The following is a 25635-nucleotide window of genomic DNA, read 5'->3' on the forward strand; positions in this document are numbered from 1 at the left end:
GAGGGGGTTTCCCCGAAGCCAGAGCCCGGGAGGCCCCGGGGCCGGGCCCTGTCCTCGCCGCGACCTCGCGAATAAACGAGCCGACTCAGCGCACGTGGTGCGGCGCCGGGGCCGCCGGGAGGGGGCGCGGGGGGCGCAGCCGCGCGGGGGCGGGGAGTCCGGCCGGGCCTGAGGGGACGGGGCTGGGGCTCCGGCCCAGGTGGGGGCCCAGGACGCCGGGGGCCGAGGTTCTGCCCTCGGAGGAGGCCGAGCGACCGCAAACGAGGTCCGGGCCTTCGCCCCGGCGGCGCGGCCTAGGGCGGGGCTGCTGCTCCAGGAACCCTCGGACCCCTGACCCTGCCCCGAGCTCCCGAGCTGCCCTCTCCTCCCTCCATTCCCCCCCTCCGCCCCCCGCTGGCCGCTGCGAGCCCGGGACCGGGCCTGGCTGAGGCGGGAGGTTTGGGCCCTGCCGCGCCCCGTAGCCGGGCGCCTTCCTGGGGGACACCTTCCTGGGGGCACCCGGGCTGGGCGAGGGGCTGCCCCGCTTCAAACCCGGTTCCCGGGGCGGGGGGGGGAGGGGGGGAGGCGCCTGTGGGCCAGGGGCGGGGAGCGGGCGAGGCCCAGCGCACAGCGGGCCCTTGTCCCGGCAGCTGCGGCATGGACGTGTTCCAGAAGGTGGAGAAGATCGGCGAGGGCACCTACGGGGTGGTGTACAAGGCCCGGAACAAGGACACGGGGCAGCTCGTGGCCCTCAAGAAGATCAGGCTGGACCTGTGAGTGCTGGCGCCGGGGACCCCCGGGCCGGCTCCCGCCCGCCTCTCACCTCAGGGTCCGCACCACCTCTCCCGGCGCTGCCAGGGACCTGGGCGGCCGCAGGCCAGCCTCCCTGGGCCTCACCCCCAGGCTCTGCCCGGCCCGTGGCGACAAGTGCACCCTAGGAGCACAGGCCCCACCGCTGAGGGGCGCCATCCTTCCGGAATAAGGAGCACGGCGACCCCCAGGGCAGGAGCCCCCGTGTTGGCTCCCTGCCTCCAGCTGGGCCCTCCTTTCCCGCAGGGAGACCGAGGGGGTCCCAAGCACCGCCATCCGGGAGATCTCCCTGCTCAAAGAGCTTAAGCACCCCAACATCGTCAGGTGAGGGGGGCAGGAGGCGGGGAGGCTGGGCCTGTCCCACCCTCCAGGGAGCCGCGTCCTGACCGGCGTCCCCCCCCCCCAGGCTGCTGGACGTGGTGCACAGCGAGAAGAAGCTGTACCTGGTGTTTGAGTTCCTCAGCCAGGACCTGAAGAAGTTCATGGACGCCACCCCGGTGGCCGAGCTCCCCCTGCACTTAGTCAAGGTAGCTGGGGGAGACCCGGGAGCCCCCCGCTCAGCCAGCCCCGCGTCCGCTCAGCCAGCTCCTCTCGCCTCCCTGTTGCAGAGTTACCTCTTCCAGCTGCTGCAGGGGGTGAACTTCTGTCACTCCCATCGGGTCATCCACCGGGACCTGAAGCCCCAGAACCTGCTCATCAACGAGCTGGGCGCCATCAAGCTGGCGGACTTCGGGCTGGCACGGGCCTTCGGGGTGCCCCTGCGCACCTACACCCACGAGGTCCCGTGGGGCCGTGGGGGGAGAAGGGCAGCTGAAGGAAAGTCCCCAGTGCCCTCAGCTACCCTGACCCCACTGCCTTGTCCCCGCAGGTGGTGACGCTCTGGTATCGCGCCCCCGAGATCCTCTTGGGCAGCAAGTTCTATTCGACAGCCGTGGACATCTGGAGCGTCGGGTGCATCTTTGCGGAGATGGTAGAGAGAGAGCAGCCGTGGCCACAGGAAGGGCCTGCGGAAATGGGGCGGGGGGCCTGAGTCGCCTGTAGAGGTGGATTAAGGGACTGGCTAGGGCCGTGGTCGGCAAACTGCGGCTCGCGAGCCACATGCGGCTCTTTGGCCCCTTGAGTGTGGCTCTTCCACAAAATACCACGGCCTGGGCGAGTCTATTTAGAAGAAGTGGCGTTAGAAGAAGTTTAAGTTTAAAAAATGTGGCTCTCCAAAGAAATGTCAATCGTTGTCCTGTTGGTATTTGGCTCTGTTGACTGATGAGTTTGCCGACCACTGGGCGAGGGAATGGGGCCTGACCCCAGAAAGGCCAGGGTCTTAGCACAGCTGGTCTGGCCTCTTATCTGGCATTGGGCTCCGAGTGATAAGGGGTGGACCCCACACCTCTCCCCTCCCCCCTCAGGTGACCTGCAAAGCTCTGTTTCCCGGAGACTCTGAGATCGACCAGCTCTTTCGCATCTTTCGGACCCTGGGGACACCCAGCGAAGCCACGTGGCCCGGAGTCACCCAGCTGCCCGACTATAAGGGCAGCTTCCCCAAGTGGGCCAGGAAGGGGCTGGAGGATGTTGTGCCCAGTCTGGACCCAGAGGGCAAGGACCTGCTCCAGGTGGGTACAGGGAGGTGGCGGGAGGGCAAGAGAGGCCTCCTGCTGCAGCTGCTGCTCCCACCACAATGTCCCTTCTGGGCGCCGGCGTCTCAGTAACCCTGGCTCCTCCCGCGTCCCGGCTGGCCTCCTTCCTGACCCTGCCCACCCTGGCCGGCCCTGGCCCCGTGCGTACTGATTATTCCACCTGGAGACACTTTTCACCCACGAAAGGTCCAATGTTCGCCGTTCCTTTTAAACCGTCTCTTCTAGTCAGCTCTGTGGGGCTTTGGCAGTGACCTGGCCCTTTTCCCTAAGTTACCTGTGTTCTTGGTCGTTCTCCCATCTGAGCTGTGAGCCTTTCCAGGCAGGGGCCACCCCTCCTGCGTCAGTATTCCCCACCGTGCCTTCCGCAGTGGTCACTCCCACGCCAGGCTGTTCCTGCGGCCTGGGCCCCGGCCACGTCCTCACTCACCCCTCCTGCCGCACCATCCTGATCCCTCGGGCTGGCCAGGCCAGACCGCCCCGCGGCCTTGGCAGAGCCGCCCGTTCCCGCCCACAAGGGCTCAGAGGCACCTCTTTCCCTTCCACCGGTGTTGGGCCGGAGGCAGGCGGGGCCGTTTCCATCGTCCGGCCACGTGTCCCACTTTCCAGAGCGGGTGTGTTCACCAGCCCGGTGCCAGCTGCCCCGCACAGACCCACCCCGCTTTCCGCACGCTGTCCTGGCTGTTCCCGCTCCCAGGCAGTGGGTCCTCCCCCGCCTGGCTGGGAAGAGGGTCTGGGGGTTCCTGCCCCGCCCGGCAGGTTTGGCCCCCACTTGCTGGTGCACAGAGCGAAGTCTGTCTCGGCTACAGCGGGCTGGGGCCTGGGAGCCGCAGCGCAGAGGGGAGGCCGGCTCAGCGGGGCTGGACCAGCACTAAGTCTTGGTCTCCACATCCCAGGAGTGCCCAGAGCTGGCTCGGGAGCTGGGAGGAGGTGGCTTGGTGCAGTTCTGGGTCTGAAGGCAGCCCTTGGGGGCTTGGGGCCCTCCAGGCTGGGGCGGGGGGTAATTCCTCTCCGCACCCTGGCACACCCAGGCCCAGTCTCTGTCCCCCTCCTCCTCCCTCCACAGCAACTCCTGCAGTACGACCCCAGCCAGCGCATCTCAGCCAGGGGCGCCCTGGCCCATCCGTACTTCTCGTCCGCGGAGACCCCCCGGGCCCCCCAGGCCCCCCACCAGTGTGTGCTGGAGCGCTTCTGCCGCTGAGGATGTGCGAGGCCGCCCGCCGCCTCCTCCCCGGCTTCCCCAGCGGGGGCCGCTCTGGGAGCGGGCAGAGCTCTGAGGAATGTGCGGCAGCCGCCAGAGGGCTGAGTTTGGGTTCGTCCTGCCAGCAAGTTAGCGAGTTCCTGTGTTGTTTGTTGGGTTCGACGGTGCCGTTTCAAGACGGGGGCACCGAAGCTCCGGGTGCGAGGGGGTATGTTAGGCCCTGGGTCTCCTGGCACTGGGGCAAGAGGTCAAGGAAAGCAGGAAGCCTGTGCCGCCGACGCTGCTGTGGGCCAGGCGCTCCGCCGCCCTCCACCCGCCTCGCCCTCGGCTGCAGGGCCGGACCCTGCGGGGAAGGGTGCCCTCTGCTGGTCTTTCGGGATTTAAAATGTTTGGGGGAAGAGTTGAATCCCAAGTTAAACCGGGAGGGTGTGGGGAAGGGACACTTTCCTGGTCCCAGGGTGTGTGGCTGTTCTTAGTTGTCACCTAGGATGTGCGTGCTTGTGTTTGCTTCTGGACTGAAGAGCAGGAAATAAAAGAGATGCTCTGGGTGTCCCGTGTTTCTCTGCTGGGGCCACAGCAGGGACTTGCCCGTCTGCGCCCTCCTTCCACGGCCCGCCAGCACAGCCCTCCCAGAGTCGGGGGCCCCGTGTCCTAGGACCCAGTGGGCGTGCCCACCCCCCACGTGGGAAGGACTCATCCCCAGACAGGTCCACTCTGCACTCCCAAAGGTGAACGAGAGGCTGGGAGGATTGGTTTATTGCAAGTACTGGGTGGGGAGGAACAGGTCTGATCTCCGGGCCTGGGGATGGACTGGGCACCAAGTCAGGGGAGGGAGCCCGACACCGTGAACCTGAGGAACAGAACAGGGACCAGACAGGGAAGGCCCACCCCGTGGGGTAGGCTGCGCTGGGGCGAGGGGTGCCTGCAGCCTACCCCCCCTCCCGCCCCCCATATACGCTCCCATGACGGCCGTGTCAGCGCAGCGCGTTCGGCCCAGAGGGGGAGGCGGAGCGGTAGCAGCGGTACCCCTCCAGCGCCGCGGGCAGGAGCAGCAGGCCGCTCAGGGGGTCCTTCCGGCAGCGCCCCATGGCCTCCTTGTAGCTCAGCCGCTCCTTGGAGACGGGGTCGGTGAGATCCTTCTCGTAGCTGGCCTCGTCCTGCAGGAGCCGGGCCAGCTCTTCGCTGATCATGCCGGACAGCACGGCCTGCGGGACGGGGATGCGGCCCGTCCTCTTGGGGTCGATGAGCCCCCCGGTCAGGTGCTGCACCAGCAGGTGCGGGAACACGCTCTCGCGGGGCATCCAGCCCTTCTGGACGGCCTCGCCCACCGACAGCCTCTTCTTGGTGACCGGGTCCTCGATGCCGGTGAAGGCCTTCTGGGCGTTGAGCAGCCGCTGCGTCGACGTGTTCTCCACGAGCCCCCGCTCCATGGCCTTGTGCACGGAGTAGCGCTCGCGGCTGAGCAGGTCCACGATGCCCCCCGTGGCCGCCTGGGCCTCCAGCAGCTTCTGCCCGGTGATGGGGTCCAGCATGTTCTTGGCCATGGCCGTCTTGATGGTGCACTTGTTGTCGGTGGTCGTGTCGTAGACGCCGGCGATGGGGAAGCTGTCGTCGCCCAGCCCGAGGGAGAAGCCGGGGGAGAAGAAGCCGGTGCTCTGGTGGCCTGGGGAGGTGAGCGGGGACTTGGAGATGATGGAGCCGATGGAGAGCGAGGGCCCGGGCTTGGTCTCCCCGGCCACGAGCAGGGCGAACTCGGAGATGGGGAGGCTGCCGTCCCTGTACAGGTGGTACTCCTCCTTGGAGATGCGCCGGCACCGCAGGGCCGTCTCGATGGAGTACTGCTTCCCGCTCTTCCGGTCCAGGAGCACCGACTCCTCCCCACAGGGGCCCGAGGTGGTGACCTCCTCCCAGTCGCACTCGAGCTCCTGCAGCTGGAGGTACTGGCCGCGGTCGATGATGCCCCTCTTGTAGGCCTCATACGGGGACAGGTCCTTGCCCGTCTCGGGTTCCAAGATGCAGATCTTGGTGGAAAGGTTGGTCTCCCGCGTCTGGGTCTCCTGGTTGAGCTCCTCCCGGCTCACCCTGCTGTGGAGGTCCCGGAGGGTCCTCTCCTTCGTGTAGATCTGGTCCTTCTCCTGGAGAATGGCCGCCTTGAGCTGCGCAAGCTCCTGGCCCTGCTGGGCGGCCCGCTGCCGCTCGCCCTCCGACCGCTGGCTGAGCAGCTTCGCCTCCTCCTGCAGCTGCAGCACTATCTGCTGCTTCTGCCGCTCCAGCTCCCGCAGCTCCTGCTGCAGCTGCCGGCACCCCTGGCTCGCCTGGGCCCGGGCCTTCTGGAGCTCGGCCTCCTCCCGGGCCCAGGTCCTGCTCAGCGCCTCGGCCCTGTCCATCCGCTCCCGGAGGCGCTGCAGCGTCTCCTCCCGGCCCTTGCGGCCCGCGCGCTCCCTGCTGAGCATCTCCCACACGCGGGACCGCTCGCCCTCCAGCACCCGGTCCTTCTCCACCCGGATCACCTCCTTGTAGATGGTCTTCTCCTGCGACTTGGTCTTCTGGAGGACGTCGATCTGGACCTGCAGGTTCTTGCACTCGCGGTGCAGCTCGGCCACGCGGGCCTTCTCCTGGTCCAGGTCCTGCCGCAGGGCGCCCGTGGACTCCTCCAGAGCCGGGTCCTTCTCCAGCTGCACCACCTCCTCCATGATGATCTTCTCCTGCACGGCGGGCGGCCGCTGCTCCAGCTCCTGGATCCGCAGGCTCAGCTGCCGCAGCTCCTTCTCCGCGGCCAGCTTCTTGTGGCGGTCCTCCCGGAAGCTGAGCCGGCCCTCCTGCTCCTCCACGCCGGCCCGCAGCTGCTGCACCTCCCGCTCCAGCTGCCGCCGCCGGCCCACCTCCTCGTCCAGGCTCCGGCTCAGCCGGCTGTGGTCCTCGTGGAGCTTGGGGTCCTTCTGGGTGACCACCACCTCCTGCACCACCACCTTCTCCTCGGGCCGCCGCCTCTCCAGCAGCAGGTACTTGTTCTGCAGCTCGTAGACCAGGTCCTCGGCCGCCCGCCGCTTCTGCGCCGCCTCCCGCACCTCCTGGCGGAGCCGCGCGGCCTCCTTCTCCAGCACCGGGTCCTTCTCGTGCCGCACCACCTCCTTGCTCACCGTCTTGGTCTCCACCTTGGACCGCTCCCGCCGCCACTCGTCGCGCTCCCCCTGCAGCCGGATGCGCTGCTCCTGGGCCCGCCCGCTGGCGTTGACCAGCTCGTTGAGCTGAGCCTTCAGGCGGTCCACCTCCCGCAGCACCTCGGGGTTCCTCTCGTGCTTGACCACCTCCTGCGTCACCTCCTTGTACTCCACCTGGGGCTTCTGGGCCCGGAGGACGGCCAGGTCGGGCAGCAGCCGCTCCACCTCCTTCTCCACGCCGCTGCGCTTGCTGGCCGTCTCCTGCAGCTCGGCCCGGAGCCGCGCCATCTCCCGCTCCGTCTGCGGGTCCACCTGGAAGATCTCGAGGACGCGCTCCTGGAGCTGCACCTTGGGCTTCTGCTGCGCCGCCGCGCGGTACTTGCCCTGCAGCTCCTGCAGCTCCTTGGCCAGCGCGGCGTTCTTACCCCTCTCCCCCTCGAGGAGGCTCCGCAGCCTGGCCGCCTCCTTGACAAGGCCCGGGTCCTGCTCCACCTTCTTGGCCTCCTTCACGATCACCTTGGGCTGCACGCTGCTGATGGCCCGCTCCAGGTCCCCGATGCGCGCCTGCAGCTCGGCCACGGCCTGCTCCGCCCTCTTCCTCTGCGCGGCGTCCTCCTCCATCTGCAGCCTCAGGGCCCGGGCCGCCTTGACCATCTCCAGGTCCTTCTCCACCTTGACCACTTCCTTCACCACCACCTTCTCCGTCACCTGCGCCTCCTGCTGCTCCAGGGCCAGCAGCTCCCCCTTGAGCTGCTCCAGCCGGGCGGAGACGGCGGCGTTCTCGGCCCCCAGGTGCTGGATGTCACCGCTGAGCTGGGCCGCCTGGCTGTCCAGACCCGGGTCCTTCTCGATCTGGGTCACCTCCTTGGTCAGCAGGTGAGGCTGCATGGCCTTCCTCTGGCTCTCCAGCTGGACGACCCTCTGGGCCGCCGCCTCCAGGTCCGCCTGCAGCCCGGCCCGCTTCCTGCCCTCGTCCTCCACCTGGGACTTCAGCCGGGCCAGGCTGCTCTCCAGCTGGGGGTCCCGGTAAAACTCCACCACTTCCTTCTCCTCCAGCCTCTCCAAGGGCCGCTGGGTCCGCAGCTGCAGCAGCTGGTCCCTCCGCCCCTGCAGCTCGCGCTGCACCTGGGCCACCCGTTTCCTCTCCTCCTCCAGCTGCGACTTCAGGGCCTCTGCCTCCCTGCCCGCTTGGGCTGGGCCCTCAGAGCCCTGCTGTGCACCGTGGGCCACCCGGATGTCCTCACTCAGCTCCTTCTGCAGAGAGGGAAGAAGAGGGGGGGCACTGTGGAGGGTCAGAGACCCTCCTGCTTCCTGAGACATCCTCCCCAGTCGATTCTGAGAGGTGAAGCAGAGACCCGAGGTGCTTGGGTGCAGGGTTTAGAGAGGACCCGTCCAGCCCAGGATGGCAGGATGCAAGGCAGGGTCCGGGCCAAGTTTGCATGGAAACGTGTTCCCTCCCAACCTTTCCCCATTCCCCTTCCATCCGGGCTCCCAGAAATGGGTCCACACCCCTCTGAGGATGCTGGGTTACCCCTCTGGGTAGGAAAAGCTGGCAAGTCCCTCGGCCAGTCACCAAGAGTGATGGAGAGGAGGCCTGGGGGCCTCTTGCCCACTGCTGGGAGCTGAGGCTGAGGACGGGGGGCATTTTCTCCGGTTCCCACTGGGGGGCTGCCCAGTGGCTGAGCTGCGAGCCCCCGAATGACACCTCAGGACCTTCCTCTGAGATGGAGCCCAGCCTGGAAGAGCTGCTTGGGGGGGACCGGGGGGAGGTGGAACCCCAGCCTGAGGAGGCGGGGAGGGGAGAGGAAGACGCTGGGCCAGCGGGACGGAGGGGCCCCCGTACCTTCTCCAGCACCCTCCTGGCAAACTCCAGCTGCTGCAGCTGCTCCTGGTGCACGGCCACAGCCTCCGTGTAGGCCTCCGTCAGCCGCTTCTCCTGGAGGCCAAAGGGAGGGCAGAGGCGGGTCAGCTCCCGCCCGAGGCTACAGAGCTGGTGCCCGCTGGGCCCCGCCTCACCTGGGCCTGGATGCTCTCCTGCAGGGGAGCCACTTGGGGTCTCTTGGGGGCCGACCCCGCCTGGGTGGGCTCCAGGGAGCAGCGGTAGGTGTCCGCCTGCAGCGCATAGTCCTGAGCAGGGAGGAGGGAGCACAGGCTGCGGTCAGTGAGGGAATGGGGGGGGGGGGCGGGGACTGGCCGGGGAGGGGCGGGTGGATAACGAGGGGCCAACAGGAGGAAGACTCACCTGGAGCGCCTCCTGCAGGTCCTGGGAGAGGCGGGATGCCGTGGCCCTGTCCCGCTCCCGGCCCTGGATCTCCCGCAGCAGCCTCTGCTCAGAAGAGGTGAGGGTCGGGGGTCAGGTAGCACCAGGCACAGGACTCCCCTCCAGCCAGGCGCCTCCAGGCCAGAGGCAGGGCAGGAGGGTTCTGCGGGGAACTGCCCTGTCCCTTCCCGGACCCGCCGCGGCCTCGGCTCGGACATCTCACCCCTCCCTGCCTGTTCCTCAGCCTCCAGACCACTTGCCCTGACGCGCACGTGTCCCGCCGAGGGCTCCCAGGGCACTGGCTTCCCCACCAAGCGCTTAAGGCACCATGGCCTGTGACACCACCTCCCACCGCCCTACTGCCCAGCGCCGGGCTGTCCCCCCAGGCTGTCCCCCCAGCGCCGGGCTGTCCCCCCAGCCCCGGGCTGTCCCCCCAGCCCCGGGCTGTCCCCCCAGGCTGTCCCCCCAGCCCCAGGCTGTCCCCCCAGTGCCAGGCTGTCCCCCCAGGCTGTCCCCCCAGCCCTGGGCTGTCCCCCCAGGCTGTCCCCCCAGCGCCAGGCTGTCCCCCAGCCCCGGGCTGTCCCCCCAGGCTGTCCCCCCAGCCCCGGGCTGTCCCCCAGCCCCGGGCTGTCCCCCCAGCCCCGGGCTGTCCCCCCAGGCTGTCCCCACAGGCTGTTCCCCCAAGCCTGGGCTGTCCACCCAGGCTGTCCCCCAGCCTCAGGCTGTCCCCCCAGCCCCAGGCTGTCCCCCCAGCCCCGGGCTCATGGCCAGTGCATGGAAGGGGCAACTGGGAGGAAGAGGATATGGTAGGAGTTGTGACGCCAGGAGCATAGAGCCCACTGCCCCCCTCAGGCCAGACAGCGACGGGCTGGCCATTTCTGGGGGCAAAGCGGAGCATTTTGGGGGTGTGGGGTGGTGATGGCCCAAGGCCTTTGTGGTCTGAGCTTTAGGTCTTTAGGGCACTGGCCACCAGGGGGCCACAGGCCCCCCCCAGGCGGCTCTCCCAGTGGGAGAGGCTGCCAGGGAGGTGGATGTGGCTTGAGGCCCCAGCTCTGGGCAGGGTCTGTCCTGCCCCCAGGTCCCCTGCAGCCCAGCCCCTCACCTTCTGCGCCTGCAGCTTGTAGGCGATCTGGCTGGGCCCGTCGCCGGGCCGCACCTGGTTGGGGGGCAGGTGCTCCAGCCAGGAGCTCAGGTTGTCCCTGCAGTTCTTAAACTGCTGGTAGGTGAGGCCCGCGTCCTGCACTGTCTTCTCCCTGCGGAGGGTGAGGCCGGAGCAGGTGAGAGCTGCCCTCCGGGGACAGGAAGGGGGACACGGAGGAGGCCCGAGTGACCACCAGGCTGACCCCCTGACTCTGGCCCTGTGCTGGAGCTGGGCCTGCAGAGATGGACCCCACAGTCTGCCAGGCACCACCTGCGGGGCAGGGGCTGCTATTACCCCATTTTCGAGGTGAAGAAACTCAGGTGAAGTCACCAGCCCAGGATCAGCAGCAGCTGCTGCGCATCGTGGGGGCGTGCCTCGGGCCCTGCCGGCCCAGCCACTCACCGCAGGTCCAGCTGGTCGCCCACGGCGTGGTAGCGGTCGGTGAGGGCCCGCACCTGGCGCTGCTGGCGCGGCAGGTCTTGGCAGAACTCGTGGAAGTTGTTCTGGAGCGCGCCGCACGCGTGCTCCGTGGCCTTCAGCTCGCGGTGCAGCCCCAGCACGCAGGCCTGCTGCTCCAGCAGCTCCCGTCGCTGGCGCTGGGGGGAGGGGACACAGGCGGTGGGCCATCACGATTGCCACCTCACCCCCAAGCGTGTTCAGGCTGTGACCGCTCACCTGCAGCTCGCTGACCCTCTCCTGCAAGGCGCCCGGGCCAGCGGGCAAGGGGGCCTCCTGCGCCAGCGCCGACTCGAAGCCTCGGATGACCCTGTCCGCGTCCTGGATCTGCCGCTCCAGACCCACGGCGGCCTGGGCTCTGCGCAGGGGCGGCCGAGGGTCAGGCACCCCGTTGGCCACACCCTACTGCCCCACCCCCCGCCCCCCGCCCCTCGCCCCTCGCCCCCAGCACTCACTTCTCCCCGTAGAGGCTGCAGAGAGCCTGCACGTCGCTGTACTTGTTCTTGACGTTGTTGAGGGCCACGGGCAGGTGCAGGGCCGCGGGGCCCACCGGCCGCGCCGACAGGAAGGCCTCGCACTCCCGCTGCGCCGCCTCCTTCTCCGCTCCCAGGCTCTGCAGCTGCTGGGCTGTGCCCTGGGGGGTGGGCAGGGTCTGTGCTGGGGCCGGTGGCTTTCACCCGCCCTCCTGCCAGGCTGAGCAGGTGCCACCTCCCCCCCCACACACACTGTTCACTGTGCAGCCAAGTCCCAAGTCACACGGCCATGTGAGCAGCACGGTTCCAAATCCCCAGACAGTGTGTGTGAAAGGCCATAACCCGCACTGCTCCCCCTCCAACCTGGGCTCCGCCCCCCTCCCCCCCCAGGTGCGAGGACAGGTCCCTCTCTGTGAGCACTTCCAAGCAGTTCTCTTTTATTTTTATCTATTTTATTGATTTCAGAGAGGAAGGGAGAGGTAGACAGAAACATCAATGATGAGAGAGAATCATTGATTGGCTGCCTCCTGCACGCCCCCTACTGGGGATCGAGCCCACAACTCAGGCATGTGCCCTTGACGGGAATCGAACCCGGGACCCTTCAGTCCCCAGGCAGACGCTCTATCCAAACCAGCGAGGGCCAGAGCAGTTCTCTTGTCCACACACTCTGCCCTCTCCAGGGACACCCCCTCCACCCCACTCACCACCTCCCAGGAGATGACACCCCGAGATGCTCCAGGCTTTCTTACTGCCCTGGGGCCCGCCCAGGACACCTCCCAGGGCCTTTCCTTCGGGCCCTGCCCTCTAGAACCTTCCCCGGGCCTTCCTACACTTCATCCTCCCAACAACCAGAGGAGCTGCCTATCACTGCGCCTTCAGGGCTGAGGAGACCAGGCCCAGAGAGGGCAAGGGAATGCCCGGGTCACAGAGCGGGTCAGTGAGGAGCCGGCGGGACCCAGTCTGAGTGATTCCTGGGCTGGCGTTCCCTTCCTCACCCTGGGTCCCGTGGCTGCCCCAGGGCAGGGCCACCATTAGCCCGCTGCCCGCCTCACCCACCTGGTGGCTTCGCATGCGGCCCTCCAGGTCCTCCAGCGGGGCCGCGGGGCTCAGCGGGGCCCGGGCCCGGGCCAGCACCTGCTGCTCTATCCGCCTCAGGTCCCCGTCCAGCCGGGTCATCTGCGTCAGGAGCTTCTGGGCCCGCGGGTCAGCCGTGGCCGGGCCAGTCGGAGCTGGGGGCACAGGGGCTGTGAGGGTCCAGGGCCCACCTTGCCGCTGCCCATCTGCCCGAGGGGCTCCTCCCTGAGTGCCCGCAGGGGCCCGTGCGGGGTAGGGCGGGCGGGAAGGGGGTGGGCAGGGCCTCACTGAGGGAGGGATTGCCCCAGGGACTTGCCAACCAGGAGATGGGCTCCCCAGAGCAGACCGCCCTAACCCAGGGCCACCACTGCCCCCCCCCGCCCCCCGCCCGCCAGCCCTCAGTACCCTGCGGGCCAGGCCGGGAGGGCTCTGTAGCGCTGGCCTTCAGGCGGCTCTGGGCTGTGGCCAATTTCTGCTTCAGGGCCTGCAGCTCCTCGGCCAGCCTGGAGGGAGGAGGGGATCAGAGCAGGATGCCCCTCCTCCCTCGATCCCCCCAAACCCCACACAGACGCCAGGCCAGGCGGAGGCCAGACAAAGGCCTCAAACCCCACAGGGCCAGTGTGGGCCCGCAGCCCGCCCCTGCCCCTGCCCCTGCCCCTGCCCCTGCGTCTTCCCAGGCAGACCCACTTGGAGGCCCTGGTCACAGCCGCAGGGTCCGGAGCCGGGATGCAGAAGCAGGCGGCCGGGGCACGCTGGGTCTCCCCGCCCGCGCCCTGCACCACCCAGGTGTGCGGGTCCGTGTTGTCCATCAGCGTGTACCGCTCACCCCGCAGCAGCTGCACCTGGGAGCAGGGGGGCGGGGCTCAATTAGGCTCAGGGGCGGGCCGAGAAGGGATCAAGGCCAAGAGGGGTAGGAGCTGGGGACGGGGGCAGGTGGGGGGCCAGGGGCTGGGGCACGGGCAGGGGAGGTGGTGGGAATGGGCAGGGGCGGGCGGGGCGGGCGGAGCCTGTACCTCTCCCGTGTCCCAGTCGCAGATGCTGTCCACCTGCAGAGGCTGCTGGGGCGGGTTCCTGCGCTGCGGCAGAGGTGCCACCTCCCGGCTCCGCCGCTGCAGGTCCCCAACGGTCTTCTCGGCCACGGCCAGCTTCTTCTCCTCTGCCTGTGGGGTCCCGAGCAGTGGGGGATCAGGCCAGGCCCCCCCCCAAATCTGCCCCCCAAGAGAGCCAGGGACCTGGCCTTCATGAAGAGGGTCTCTAGGTCAGCAAAGTAAAAGGAGCCCCTCCCTGGGGCCTGGACCCTGGGGTCTGCTGGGCAGAGTGGGGGGCTGCCCAGAGCCATCCAGGCCTCAGTGTGGGAGCGGGAGGGCTCAGCAATCCTGGAGGCCCTGTCATGTTACAGGTGAGGAAACTGAGGCCCAGGGGGGGAAGAGTTTGCTGGTGACTAGAGCGACCCCGTCCTCCTGCCCCCAGACCAGGCCTCCGGCAGGATGGGCACCGGGAGGGGTGAGGCCCGGACACACAGGCCGTATTCCCAGGAGTGGGGTGCCGGGCTGGTGGGGCTGTCTCACCTCCAGCTGACGCAGCAGCTCTGTGGGGGCGCCTGGGGCCCCCCCAGGGGCAGGGCTGTACTGGGTGTCCAGGCTGGAGCTGAGCTTTGCCAGGGTCTGGCTGACGGAGTCGGCCTCTTCCTGGAACTGAGGTCGGTGGGTGTGAAGCAGAGCCCAGGGCACCCGCTGCTCGCCAACCCCGCAAAACAGCCACGTGCCGACCGGCTCGTCCCCAACCGCCGCGGTCCCCCCGCCCGCCCTTCCCCCGGGCCGCGGGGCCTTTTAACCGAGGGCTCTGCCCACGGCCCTCGTGGTTCACTGAGCCTCCTCTCCTCTCCAAGCCCGGCCTTGGCCGGAATTCCTGCACCGGGGACGCCGCCGCCTCCGCCCCTCCAGCCCGGGGGTGCTGGCTGCGACCTGGGCTGGGCCCGGGGTGGGTGCCCAGGATGGGTGCTCAGGATGGAGAAGCTGGGGAGGTACTTTGATGATTTTTTTTGGTGATTTTTTTTTAATTGACTTGAAGAAACATGGATTTGTTGTTCCACTTACTGAGGCAGCCATGGGTGGACTCCTGCATGTGCCCAGACTGGGGACCCAGCCCACAGCCTCGGTGTATCGGGACGAGGCGCTAACCAGCTGAGCTGCCTGGCCAGGGCCTGGGGATGTGTTTTAAAGGAACATCCCAGCCCTGGCCGGTCTGGCTCAGTGGATAGAGCGTCGGCCTGCGGACTGAAGGGTCCCAGGTTCGATTCCCATTCAGGGCACAGGCCCGGGTTGCAGGCTCGATCCCCAGTGGGGGGCGTGCAGGAGGCAGCCGGTCAATGATTCTCATCATTGATGTTTCCCTCTCACCCTCTTCCTTCCTCTCTGAAATCAATAAAAACATATTTTTAAAAAAGAAACACCCCCAGCGGGGTGATACTGAGAAGTTCTTGTTGATGGGGGCGACATGATATGCGGTTTACACAGAAAAAGAAAAAGGGAGGAAAGCGCCTTGGCTTTTGTCTCTCTCGAATTTGGGGTGAAAATTACCGAAACAGTTCCCGTTGTATAGTAAATCCATGTTTCTCAACACTTTTTATTGTTGTCTTTTCTAAGGAGGTGTTTATTTTAGACATTTTTTTTTCTTAATTTCCCCATCATCTCCATGAACTTTTTTAAAATATATTTTATTGATTTTTTTACAGAGAGGAAGGGAGAGGGATAGAGAGTTAGAAACATCGATGAGAGAGAAACATCGATCAGCTGCCTCCTGCACACCCCCACTGGGGATGTGCCCGCAACCAATGTACATGCCCTTGACCGGAATCGAACCTGGGACCTTTGAGTCCTCAGGCCGACGCTCTATCCACTGAGCCACACGGTTAGGGCTCCCTGAACTCTTAACACCATAGATACGTTGTACGTCCATATGTCTGTGGTTTAGACATAAAAAGAGCAACACCTTTTTTCACTCGTAAGACCCACCTCCCAGTCCCTGGGGTGCTCCCTGTGGAGAGCGTGGGTGTGACAGCACCTTCCCTCTGAGGCCCGGCCACAGGCACCTGCCCTTGTCCTGAGGTGCCTGCCTCCCCCAGTGCCAGGGTCCTGCCTCCTCTGTGCCCCCGCCGGGCCCTGGTGGCCGCCCGCCCCGCTCACCCAGCGGTAGTCCTCCACGTGCTGCAGCTGGCGCTCCTGGCAGATGCACAGGTTCAGGAAGTTCTGCCACTCCATCTTCAGGGCCTCCTGGTGGACCTGGGGCAGCACACGGAGCCCTCGGACCCTGGTCGCGCCACCGCCCCCCGCCCACCCCGCTGGCCCTGCCTGCTGCCCTCAACCTGGGCCATGTCTCCACGCCCCCCGCCCCCGTCTCCCAGCTTCCCCGGGGAGCCCCGGAAAGAGGGGCTCTGGGCCTGGGCACCTGGATGGGCCCCACGGCCGGGTGCCCGAGCTCCACCATGCGCTCCCCATCGTCCTCCAGCTGGTTCACGCACTGCTCCTGGCTCAGCAGCTCGTGCTGCTTGAAGTGCTGGGGGGAGTGGGGGGGGGGCAGTGAGCCTGAGGACGCCCTTGTCCCCCCCACCCCTCTCTTCCCGCCCCCGCTGACCTCGTACTCCCGCCGCACGCCCGCGGGGTCCGCCATGAGGTCGCTCCAGTCCTGCTGCAGGATGCGGTGCTGCTGCTGGGCCAGGGCGCTCAGCTGGCGCGTGCAGCCCTGCAGGTGCGTGTACAGGCTGCCCAGGCTCTGCCCGCGCCACGCGGCCACCTTCTGTGCTCGGGGAGAGACGGGGTCCCATCAGGCTGCACCCAGAGACAGCGGCCCCTCAAGGGTGCAGGCAGCCAGGCTCGCCCGCTCCAGCCCACCAGCCGGCCCTCCTCCTCTCACCAGTAGGTCCCGGTATTGGTTCCGGATGGAGTTCGCATCCTGCCTCAGCCGAGGGGGAGAAAATGCGGGCCCGTGAGAGGCGGGTGGAGGGGAGATCACCCCCCTGCCCGGGCTCTGACGGGGGAAGGGGCCGGGGCGGGGTGCGCGGGCGGAGGCTCACCCACCGGCCCCACGAGGTTCCGCAGCTGCTGCCCGTAGGCGTCGATCTCCTTCTGCAGGATGTTGTGCTCGGCGATCTGCTGCTCCAGCTCCGCCATGCCCGGCCCGTAGGGACCCTCGCGCACCTGCTTCTGCAGAGGAACCGGCCACTCAGCTCCGCCCGGCCTGCCCTCCCGCACCCCACCAGCAGGTGGCGCCGCAGACGGTGGGCGAGCCAGGAGGATAGCTGGTGGCTCACCCTTGGGGACATGCCTTTCTCCAGTGGCCCTAGCTGAGGCCTTGGCATCCCCAACTGCGGTCCCCGAATCCCACTGGTCCCCAGGGTTTGGGTCTCAGCCTCTGAGAAGTCCCCGGCTCTGCCCTGCCTCCTCCGGGCCCCGTCTCAGCGCCTCCTGCCTGCACGCCTCCAGCCGCGCTCCGGAAGCCTGAGCAGGCCCTGCTCTGCCCATGGCCCCCCACTGTCCCGTCACTGTCATCACGGCACCCCTCCTGTTGTGGCACCACAGCACAATTCCTCACTCAGGGTGAGGGTTGAGGGTGCCCGTGATCTGGTCCTGCCTGCCTGCCCAGGAAACCCCACTTCCTCTCACGCCCAGGGTCCTCAGGCAGGAGCCTCTGATTCTTCTTTCTGGCATGTCCTCCCCTCACCACTTCACCCCAACCCAGCCACGCCTTTCCACCTCTCTGAGGCCTCTGAACCTCCTCTTGCAGGAAGTCTGCCCTGACTGCACTGTGTCTCCTTGCTCTCTCCCTTCCCAGACCCCGAACCACCTCCGGATCCAAGCACACTGTGGGGCCCCTGACGACACTCTGCACTGCTCTGATTCCTGCTGGGTGTGCCTTCCAGCTCCTTGAGGCGTCGCCAACATTGGGGATGACCCCTGACCTGTTTCTGCTCCAGCACCCGCGCCCAGTCCACCCTGGGCCCCGCGCTGGGCGGCAGCACCATCTTCTCGTACAGGGCGCGGTACTCCGCACACTCCTGGGTCACCCGCTCGTGCAGCTGCTTGATGCTGCCACGGAGACACAGCAGGTCAGGGCTGGGCCAGGGGCTCCCCCAGGATCCCCGCCGCCTCCATCCTTGAGCCCCAGCCCCTCCACTCACTCGCTCTCGATCTCCTCGGCCTGTGGGTGCTTCAGCCGCCGGGCCTTGTCCACGTCCAGGAAGAGGTCCTTCAGCAAAACCTCGGCCTCCTTCAGGCTGCGGCCGGCCTCCTGCCGGTGCTGCAGGGCCTGGCTCTGCTCACTGTGCAGCCGGTCCTGCGGGCGGGGCGCGGGGGGTGGCATCCTCGCTGCCCGTCGCTGCCCCTGAGCCCCACCCTGAGGAACCCCGCTTCACGGGCCAACGCGGAGCCCACACTGGCAGAGGGACAGGCTCGGGCTTCCGTGGGGCGAGCTCAAGGACACCGTGGAGGCCTGGGCCCCCGATTCCCCGCGCCCCCCACTGAGAGGGGCTGAGCCCGCTTTCCCACCGCGTTCGGGGAGTGGCCAGTGAAGACAAAGGTCGCCTGTCTCGCCTTCACCAAGACCAGTGGACACCAGGGCGTGGCGAGGCCCGCCCCTGCCCCACGCCCTGCCATCCGCCCCCAGGCCTCACCTGCTGCAGCCTCTTCTGGGTCTCCAAGATGTCCCTCTCCACCTGGTCGGCGTTGGCCTGCATGCGGGAGATGAGCAGGGCCAGCTCCTGCGTGGCGGCTCTGTGGGTGGTGGGACAGAGGCAGCGGGTTGGAGAAGGCCCCCCTGTTCCCTTGGGCAGAGCGTACCCCCCGGGGTGGGGTCCCCTGCTCCCTGGCCCCGCCCCGCCCTACAGCCAGGCTCGCAGCCCCGGAGGGAAGCGTCCGGGACCTGGGCGCTCTGGTGTTGCTGTGAAGGCTGAGGAACTGGCGGGGTGGGGAGAGCTGCCCCCAGTTGGGGGTCAGAAGGTGCGGGTGCAGGTGTGTGTGGCAGGCGGAGCGGCCGGCATCACCCTCCTAGCAGTGAGTTCCCACCCCGCCCAGCTCCCTGCCTGGCGGGCGGCCGGCAGCCCAGGGAGTGAATCACCAGATCCGCCGCTAACGCCTGAGACAGGTCGGCTGGGCCTCGGGGCGGGGCAGTTGGGCGGGCTGGGGGCTGGGGCGCAGCAGCATGTCCCACCCCAACTTCCTCCCACCCCAGCCCTGTCTCTCCCCCGTGCCCCAGGCTCTGCCTGTGTCCAGGCTCCATCCAGAGGAGCCACACAGCACTGGGGCCTGGTGGGGGCCAAGAGATTTCCAGCGTGCCCCAACATTTTCAAGATTTGGGGGTTCAGAGCCCAAATTGGGACCTGACTTGTTCCAGGTCACACAGTCAGGAGCAGACTATGAGCTTGAACCCGGTTCTCCAGAGTCTTTTCCATGCACTCATCCAGCAGCCTCTATGGGGCGCCATCTGCATACACTCATCCACCAGCCTCTATCGGCGCCATCTGCATACACTCATCCACCAGCCTCTATGGGCGCCATCTGCATACACTCATCCACCAGCCTCTATGGGCGCCATCTGCATACACTCATCCAGCAGCCTCTATGGGCGCCATCTGCATACACTCATCCACCAGCCTCTATGGGCGCCATCTACATACACTCATCCACCAGCCTCTATGGGCTCCATCTGCATACACTCATCCATTAGCCTCTATGGGGCGCCACCTGTGTGCACTCATCCACCAGCCTCTATGGGGCGCCATCTGTGTGCACTCATCCACCAGCCTCTATGGGGCGCCATCTGTGTGCACTCATCCACCAGCCCCCATAGGGCACCATCTGCATACACTCATCCTCCAGCCCCTCTAGAGCACCTGCTGTATGTTTGAGCTCACTCTCTGGGGCTGAGGGGTCAAGCAGAACTAATAAAAGGAAGAGCGGTCGAAGCCTCAGGAGCACGGCACTCTGTAAGGTCACCGTCTTGGGAAGGGAGACCTTCACAGAGCTGGGCTTTGACCAGGGGTCAAAGGACAAGCCCCCGGGCAGAGGGGTGGTACAGCAAAGACCAGTCTGAAAGGACTCTGGCCAGACAGCGTTTGATCCTTCTCATCCTTCTGCTGTGCGGCCTTGGGCAAGTTACTTAACCTCTCTGTGCCTGAGGCTCCCCACTGGTAAGGCGGGGCTTTCACAGTATCTGCCTGGCTGTGCTGTGTGTTAAGAGAACGGATCGTGTGTTGTGCCAGTTTAGAGCCTGCGCAGTCGACGGCCCGGCCCTGGAAGTGCTGGTTCCCATGCCACGAGGATTAAGTGCGTGAAGGCAGGGCCGGCCAGCTCTGCGGCGGGGTGGCGGCACACAGTGGGGTGCACAGCACACGCTGCACAAGGACTGCACAGAGGGGGTGAGGGGGCTGCAGCCAGAGGACAGGGCTCGTGGACAGAGGCGAGGACAGGGAGCACTGCCCCGGAGGCTGATGGGGGCGGGGAGCTGTGGGTCCTGAGCCCTGGGCACCCTGTCCTCAGGCCCGGCCTCCCCGGCCAGGAGGGGCGCCTCCACCTGGGCAGGGCTCAGAGCCCCAGGGAGGACAGGTCACCCCAATGAGAGGCTTCAGTGCCGTCTTTCCCGTCCACCCGGCAGCCCAGGCTCCGTGCTGCCCTTGGCCCTGATCTCTATCGGGATAATAGGGTTTCCGTCTCCATTCTGTTTGCACGCCCAGGACCCCAGGTAGCTGCCCCACCCCTGCAGGGGCTGCTGGCCTCGCAGGAAGCACGCCAGCAAGTCTGTCTGCACCCGGGCTCCGGGCGCCTGGCTGGGCCTGCAGAGAGCGGTGAACCAAGCGGGGCTCTGAGGAGGGCTGGGCCCTTCCGCTTTCCCACAGCATCCCCTCCACACGCAGTCAAGGAATCGCCCCAAAGGAGAGCCTCATGGGGAACGCTGCACTCCACCCCCGGCTCCCGGCTTCTCTGGCCTCAGGCCTCTGCCCATCCTATGCCCAGGTCCCAAGGGTCGTCCCAACCCAAGCAGAGCCTTGAGGGCAGAGCCATGAACTGGAGCTGGGCGCTCCCACCTCCCAGCCTCCAGCCTCCAGCCCCCCAGCCTCCCGGCTCCCAGCCTCCCAGCCTCCCAGCCTCCAGCCCCCCAGCCTCCCGGCCTCCCGGCCTCCCAGCCTCCCAGCCTCCCAGCCTCCAGCCTCCCAGCCTCCAGCCTCCTAACCCTCCAGCATCCAGCCCCACAGCCTCCCGGCCTCCCAGCCTCCCAGGCTCCCGGGCTCCCAGCCTCCCAGCCTCCCAGCCTCCCGGCCTCCCAGCAGGGAAGGCAGCTGCTCAGGCCCCATGTAGCTGAGCAGCCTCAACTCCTGGGCCCCAGCCCCTCCCTCCTCTCCCCTGCCCCCCCCCCCCCCCCCCCCAGAATGCGAGGAGCCCCAGGCCATCCCTAGCCGCTTGCCAGGGCTGGAGCTCAACCTCAGACAGGAAGAGAGTCCTCCCCCCGGCCTTTGGCCTCGGGACACCGAATGCCAGCACCGGGCTGGTCCTGGCTCCGGCTGCACCTCCAGGTGGCTGGGCCCCTGGGCCCGGCACCCCCATCCCCGCTCCTCTCACCGGTTGTGCTTGTTGGGGGAGCCCTTGGCCGGGGAGCCCTTGGGAGACCCCTTCCCCTGGGCGCCTTTGCTCAGCCCCTTGAACATGGTGGTGGAGGCAGGTGCTGGCTCAGGCTGGGCGGGCGGCGGGCGGCGGCGTGTGTCCTCCTGGCGGCTGGCTGGGCTCTGCGAGGCGGGGCGGCGGGCGCTGGGAGGAAAGGAGTTTCTGGGAGGCCCCTCTCCCAGGTGAGGCCTGGCTGCGCACGCACCCACCCGCGCCCACACTCACGCCCGCTCCGGCACAACCAGTTTGGGAGGAAAGGGCCGAGCCAGAGGGCGGGGCGCCGAGCTGCCCAACTGCCAGAGAAGGTTTGGACTCGGCACACCCACACCCCGGAGGCAGCCAGCAGGTCACGCCCAGCGGGGGAAACAGCTGGGCACAGGAGGGACAGGACTCCGGACAGACAGACAGACCTCTGCATGGGCAGACTGGGGGCCTCAGAGGGTCTCAGACCAGCTCCAGAGGGACAAGGACTCCCCTGGGCCCTCCCCCAAGAACCCCCGTGTCAGCCCCAGGTGCTGCTGAAGGAGCCCCAGAACCCACTGCCTCCCCCGACCCCGCCCCCGGAGCCGCCTGGTGGCTTTGGGGTCGGAGGGAGCGGCCGACGGCGGTGCCAGCCGATGGGCCTCCCCTCCCGTTGAGAGCCAGGAGGGTCATCTTGGGCGCTGCCCTCTTCGGCGGTGGCCCCGCGTCTTCACGAAGGGAGTGGGCCCCCGTTTCCAGGCGCTCCTGCCACTGGCCCAGCTCCAGGCGTCCCTTCTGCCGTTTCGGTGGAAGGAGGGGTCGAGGGCAGCCACCCTGGCTTGGCGCTGGGACATCCGGGCGGGCCTCGCGGAGGGCAGGGCACATGGAGGAGAGAGCAGGGGCCCAGCAGGCTGGAGACACCGGGCAGGCCTGACACTGGCCACGTGCCCCAGGGGACAGAGCGGGCCCGAGGCCTTGGCTGCACCTCGTGGACTAGCCGCTGAATGTGGCCCTGGGGAGGGGACCCGGAGTCACCCGCCCCGGGGGGGAGGGGCTGACGTGGCAGGGGTGGGGGCGGAGGTGGGGACAGCAGGGGGCCTGCGCAGGACAGAGCAGCAGGGAATGAGTGGTGTCCGCGTTCTGCCCCCACCACTTGGTGGGGAGATGCCGCGGCCCAGGGCGCCCCCCCCACCGCCTTGTTCCTGGGTGACCATTTCCTTCCAACCACTAGCAGCCGCCTGCAGTCAGCCGCCCTCAGGAGGGCCCATCGGCTGACATTACATGATTGCAGGGCCCAGGAGCAGCCTAACCACGGCCTCTCACCCCACACCAGTCAGCACACGTCCTTATCTGTGAGATTAGGCGGCGCCCGCCCGGGAGAGCCGGACTGGGGAGGCCGCGCCAGCCCCCTGTCCGCCCCCATCCCGAGGGCGCCGGCCCCTCCCTCGGAGGCGGTGGTCACTGAAGTGGGGGCCGCGGGGGGGATGATGTCCACTCTCCAGCCCCGGGAGTGGGAGCGGCCAGGGGAGGCCCCTCTGAGCTGGGCAGGGGAGAGGCTGCGGCCCTGGAGGCGGGTGGGGAGGCAGACAGGCTGAGATGGGGAACGTTGATCTCGGCCTCCTGTCTGCAGAAGCCCTCCTGGGTGTAAGTGCCAAGGGCCTCGCCCGCCCGGGGACCGGGGCTGATTCCCGGCGAGAGAAACGAGCTGGATTCCCGGCGGGCCTGTCTGATGCCCGAGCAAACTGAGCCCAGCTCCCGACAGGGCCCACCGCAGCGAGCGGGCAGGCGCCGCGGGTCTGAGCCGCCGCTCTCTCTCCGAGGGAGGCTCCTACTCAGGTGGCCTGGCCCCGGGGACAAAGGAAAGGGCACAGGGTTTAAATAGTGAGGGGCACACGCAGCAGCCGCCAGCCCGTGTGGCTCCGAGCACCTGAAACGCCACGAGTGCGAGCGGAGGGCGCTGGCCGTAAGCTGCACTCCGGATTTCAGACTTCCTGTGAAAAGAGGATGTGAATACCTCAAGGTTTTATATCGATTGCATATCAAAAACATGTTTTAGATAGAGTTACATGAAGAGTATATTTATTTAATAAATCTTTATTGTTGAAAGTATTACATATGTGCCCTTTTCCCCCCATTCACCCCCTCCAGCCCACCCCTCCCCCCACCTCCCACTCCCGCCCCAGGCCCTCACCCCCAACACTGTCTGTGCCCATGGGCATACATATGTGCATACAAGGTCCTTGGTGGATTACCTCGCACCCACCCACCCTCCCCCGCCTTCTGAAATGTCTTTTTAAAAATTGGTTTCACCTGTTTCACTTTTCAATGTTTGGAAAGCTTGAAACGGCAGACGTGGCTGGATTGGTGCCCCAGTTAGTTCTGTCGACAGCGCTGACCGGGCCGCTGGGCAGGGCCCCGACTTCAGCCTTCCTAGGTCTCGCCCCTGACACGTCTCCTCCCCTCGAACCAGGCAGGAGCCCAGCCCTGGCTTCTCGTCCAGCCCCAAGGCCTTCCCTCGCCTGGCACTTGCTTCCTCTGTGGATTGAGGGGTTTGAGGTCACTTGAGCCCCAGTCTCCCTCCAGGCTGTGCCAGCGATGGCTCCAAGTGGCAGCTCACTGGCATCCTGGCCTGGAGCAGGCTGCGCGGCTGCTGCGAGCCCGGGAGGCCCATGCAGGCACGCTCGCACCCATGCAGCTAGGCGTGGCGGGTTCCAGGGCGTGAGCGCCCCACTCTCTCAGCCAGCTCCCGGCTCCTGCAGGAAAGGGACCCCCCCTCCCCCTGTGAAGCAGGTGGTGGTGATTGCTGCCTCTGCCCTGGAGCCGTACCTGCCAGGCCCCGGGGCTCTCTGGTTGGGACAGGCTTGGCCACCTCAGGAAATTGCCCTGTTTGTGCTAGAGCTCTGCCACCAGGCCCCTGGAGCCCCGCCCTCCTTGGCTCGCTGAGGACAAAGGTCCCTCCACAAGGGCTGTGGGAAGGGGCGTCAGGAGATGAGCCGACTGAAGGCGGCAGGTGCCCCGGGGAAGTAGGGGCGCAGCCCCAGGGACCCACAAGGCAGTCGGGAGGAGACTCTCTTGGCTGCCAGTCTACCCAGCGGGTCTGATGAACGAGGCTGAGGGGCCTGGAGAGCGTGCCCTCAGCCTGCCCCCGGGCGGCGGCAGCAGAAGGCGCTGGCTTCCCCACCTGGGCCTTCCGTAGGAAGCTTAGAGGAAGCTACTCAACAAACAAGCAAACAAACTCTGCCTCCACAGGGTTCCCCATCCTCGGTGCCAAGACAGAGAACCAGGGGCCTCGGAGTCCTCCCGGTCAGGCTGCCTTGAGTACCTCCCTCCCCGGGAATGGTTCCCTCTCCGTAGCCTCGGGCGACCGTGATGGCCCCAGCTCCCCGTGCTGCAGCTGCCAGCACAGCCCACGGCTCCTGAATCCCCGCCGCTGCAGCCCGCCCCCTCAGTGAGCAAGCAGGGGTCCGGGTCACGCTGCCACCTTGAATTATGGGGGGGGGCGCCCCCTCCCAGGTCAGCAGCAGCAGGGTGCGGCCGGAGAGCGAGAGCAGAGCCACAGGGGCTCTCAGGCGGGAGCTGTGGGTAAGTCACACTGAGCCGTTCACTGGTCCGGGGAAGACAAAGGTTTATAAAATGAACAAACAGAAAGAAAATACTAATAACAGTCTTCATAGACGACTTGCTAATTAGCCTTATTGCCAGGAAATTGGAAAGCAAACGAGGGCAGCTCATTGGACTCCACCTGCTGCCCCGGTCCTTGCCAGCCCGGGCGGCAGGAGAGGCGGGCCCGGGAGAGGGAGGAACCATGTGAGCAGAAGGGTCTCCTCACCAACGCAGGCCCAGCAGCCCCACGCACCGGGCCTGGGCTCAGACCGGCTGCGGTGAGGAAGAGGAGGGCCTTCAGATCCAGCCCTGGCTGGCAGGGCTCTCCCACGGGCCCGGGGCAGAGCCAGGGCTGGGCTCAGGGGCGAGTGGACGTGCGGGCAGCGGTGGAGGGAAGGAAATCAGAGAAAGAGGCCTCTGTCTTATGGGCGACGACCCCGCGCCCCCTCCACCCCACGGGTCACACAGAGCTCGCTAACGTCACGGGCGTCGGGGGCCCGGTCCCTGCCTGTCCTGCCCGCCGCCTGCCAGAAGATGCCTGGGAAAGTCCCGCCTCATAAAGAGGCGGCGGCTCTTTTCCGAGTGGTGGGGAGGGGTCCCTCGACCACTGGCCGCGCGTGAGGACTCGGAGCTGCAGTTCACGGAGGTGAACAAGACCACCTGCCAAAACGGGGTCAGAGCAGCACAACGAACGTGGCCGCGGTGGGCAGACAGGGAGGAGGGCAGGACCCTGGCCTGGCTCTGCGGGTTCCCAACAGCCGGCCGCCGCGGCTGTGGCCACCCTGCCCCCAAAGCAAAAGCAACACACACCGCGGTCCTCAGACCAGTCTCACCAGCTGGAAAGGGCAGACAAAAGCTCCCACAAGTATTCCCTCCGCATTAGTCATCTGCGATTCTTTCTTTTTTTTAAGGAGGAGACTTTGATAGTCTCTGTGGTTTTTGTTTGTTTTTAATATATTTTTATTGACTTCAGAGAGGAAGGGAGAGGGAGATAAGAGAAACCTCAATGATGAGAAAATCATTGATCGGCTGCCTCCTGCACGCCCCCTACTGAGGATCGAGCCCACAACCCATGCATGTGCTCTTGACCGGAATCGAAACTGGGACCCTTCAGACCCTTCAGCTGATGCTCTGTCCACTGAGCCAAACCGGTTAGGGCAACGATTCTATTTTATTTTAACTTGTACCAACTGCGGACACGGCTGGCTAAACACTTGCAGTCACTGTGCCAGGCGGG

The 25635-nt window shown here is 66.8% G+C and overlaps 2 protein-coding genes across 2 annotated transcripts; one reads left to right on the forward strand and one right to left on the reverse strand.

The window, feature by feature from the left end:
• The first annotated feature begins 41 nt into the window (after positions 1–41).
• On the forward strand, positions 42–4160 carry CDK3 (cyclin dependent kinase 3). The gene is made up of 8 exons (XM_054709815.1): positions 42–97; positions 630–752; positions 1036–1113; positions 1196–1316; positions 1398–1568; positions 1658–1759; positions 2193–2396; positions 3484–4160. The coding sequence occupies exons 2-8, from the start codon at positions 637–639 to the stop codon at positions 3616–3618; spliced, it is 927 nt and encodes a 308-aa protein (XP_054565790.1). The 5' UTR covers positions 42–97; positions 630–636; the 3' UTR covers positions 3619–4160.
• A 168-nt stretch (positions 4161–4328) lies between these two features.
• Positions 4329–20925, reverse strand: EVPL (envoplakin). The gene is made up of 22 exons (XM_008155039.3): positions 20793–20925; positions 17852–17951; positions 17360–17514; positions 17141–17267; positions 16260–16385; positions 16096–16134; positions 15817–15978; positions 15631–15738; positions 15369–15464; positions 13752–13877; positions 13197–13343; positions 12871–13025; positions 12589–12686; positions 12166–12338; positions 11092–11270; positions 10856–10994; positions 10583–10776; positions 10142–10292; positions 9022–9105; positions 8796–8906; positions 8623–8715; positions 4329–8033 (listed from the first exon to the last, which is right to left on the reverse strand). Exons 1-22 carry the CDS (start codon positions 20876–20878, stop codon positions 4593–4595), a joined length of 6090 nt encoding a protein of 2029 aa, XP_008153261.2. The 5' UTR covers positions 20879–20925; the 3' UTR covers positions 4329–4592.
• Between the last annotated feature and the right edge of the window lie 4710 nt (positions 20926–25635).

The sequence above is a fragment of the Eptesicus fuscus genome, chromosome 20, assembly GCF_027574615.1.
Source record: "Eptesicus fuscus isolate TK198812 chromosome 20, DD_ASM_mEF_20220401, whole genome shotgun sequence".
Taxonomy (NCBI): domain Eukaryota; kingdom Metazoa; phylum Chordata; class Mammalia; order Chiroptera; family Vespertilionidae; genus Eptesicus; species Eptesicus fuscus.

Bases quoted from the DNA above. Each gene is read 5' to 3' on its own strand.
- CDK3 (XM_054709815.1), top strand. From the start codon at position 637: ATGGACGTGTTCCAGAAGGTGGAGAAGATCGGCGAGGGCACCTACGGG. The intron at 1,114-1,195 runs GTGAGGGGGGCA...CCCCCCCCCCAG, and splicing joins AAGCACCCCAACATCGTCAG to GCTGCTGGACGTGGTGCACA. The intron at 1,569-1,657 runs GTCCCGTGGGGC...TTGTCCCCGCAG, and splicing joins TGCGCACCTACACCCACGAG to GTGGTGACGCTCTGGTATCG.
- EVPL (XM_008155039.3), bottom strand. From the start codon at position 20,878: ATGTTCAAGGGGCTGAGCAAAGGCGCCCAGGGGAAGGGGTCTCCCAAG. The intron at 17,268-17,359 runs GTGAGTGGAGGG...TCTCCGTGGCAG, and splicing joins GCCGAGGAGATCGAGAGCGA to CATCAAGCAGCTGCACGAGC. The intron at 8,907-9,021 runs GTGAGTCTTCCT...CTCCCTGCTCAG, and splicing joins ACCTGCAGGAGGCGCTCCAG to GACTATGCGCTGCAGGCGGA.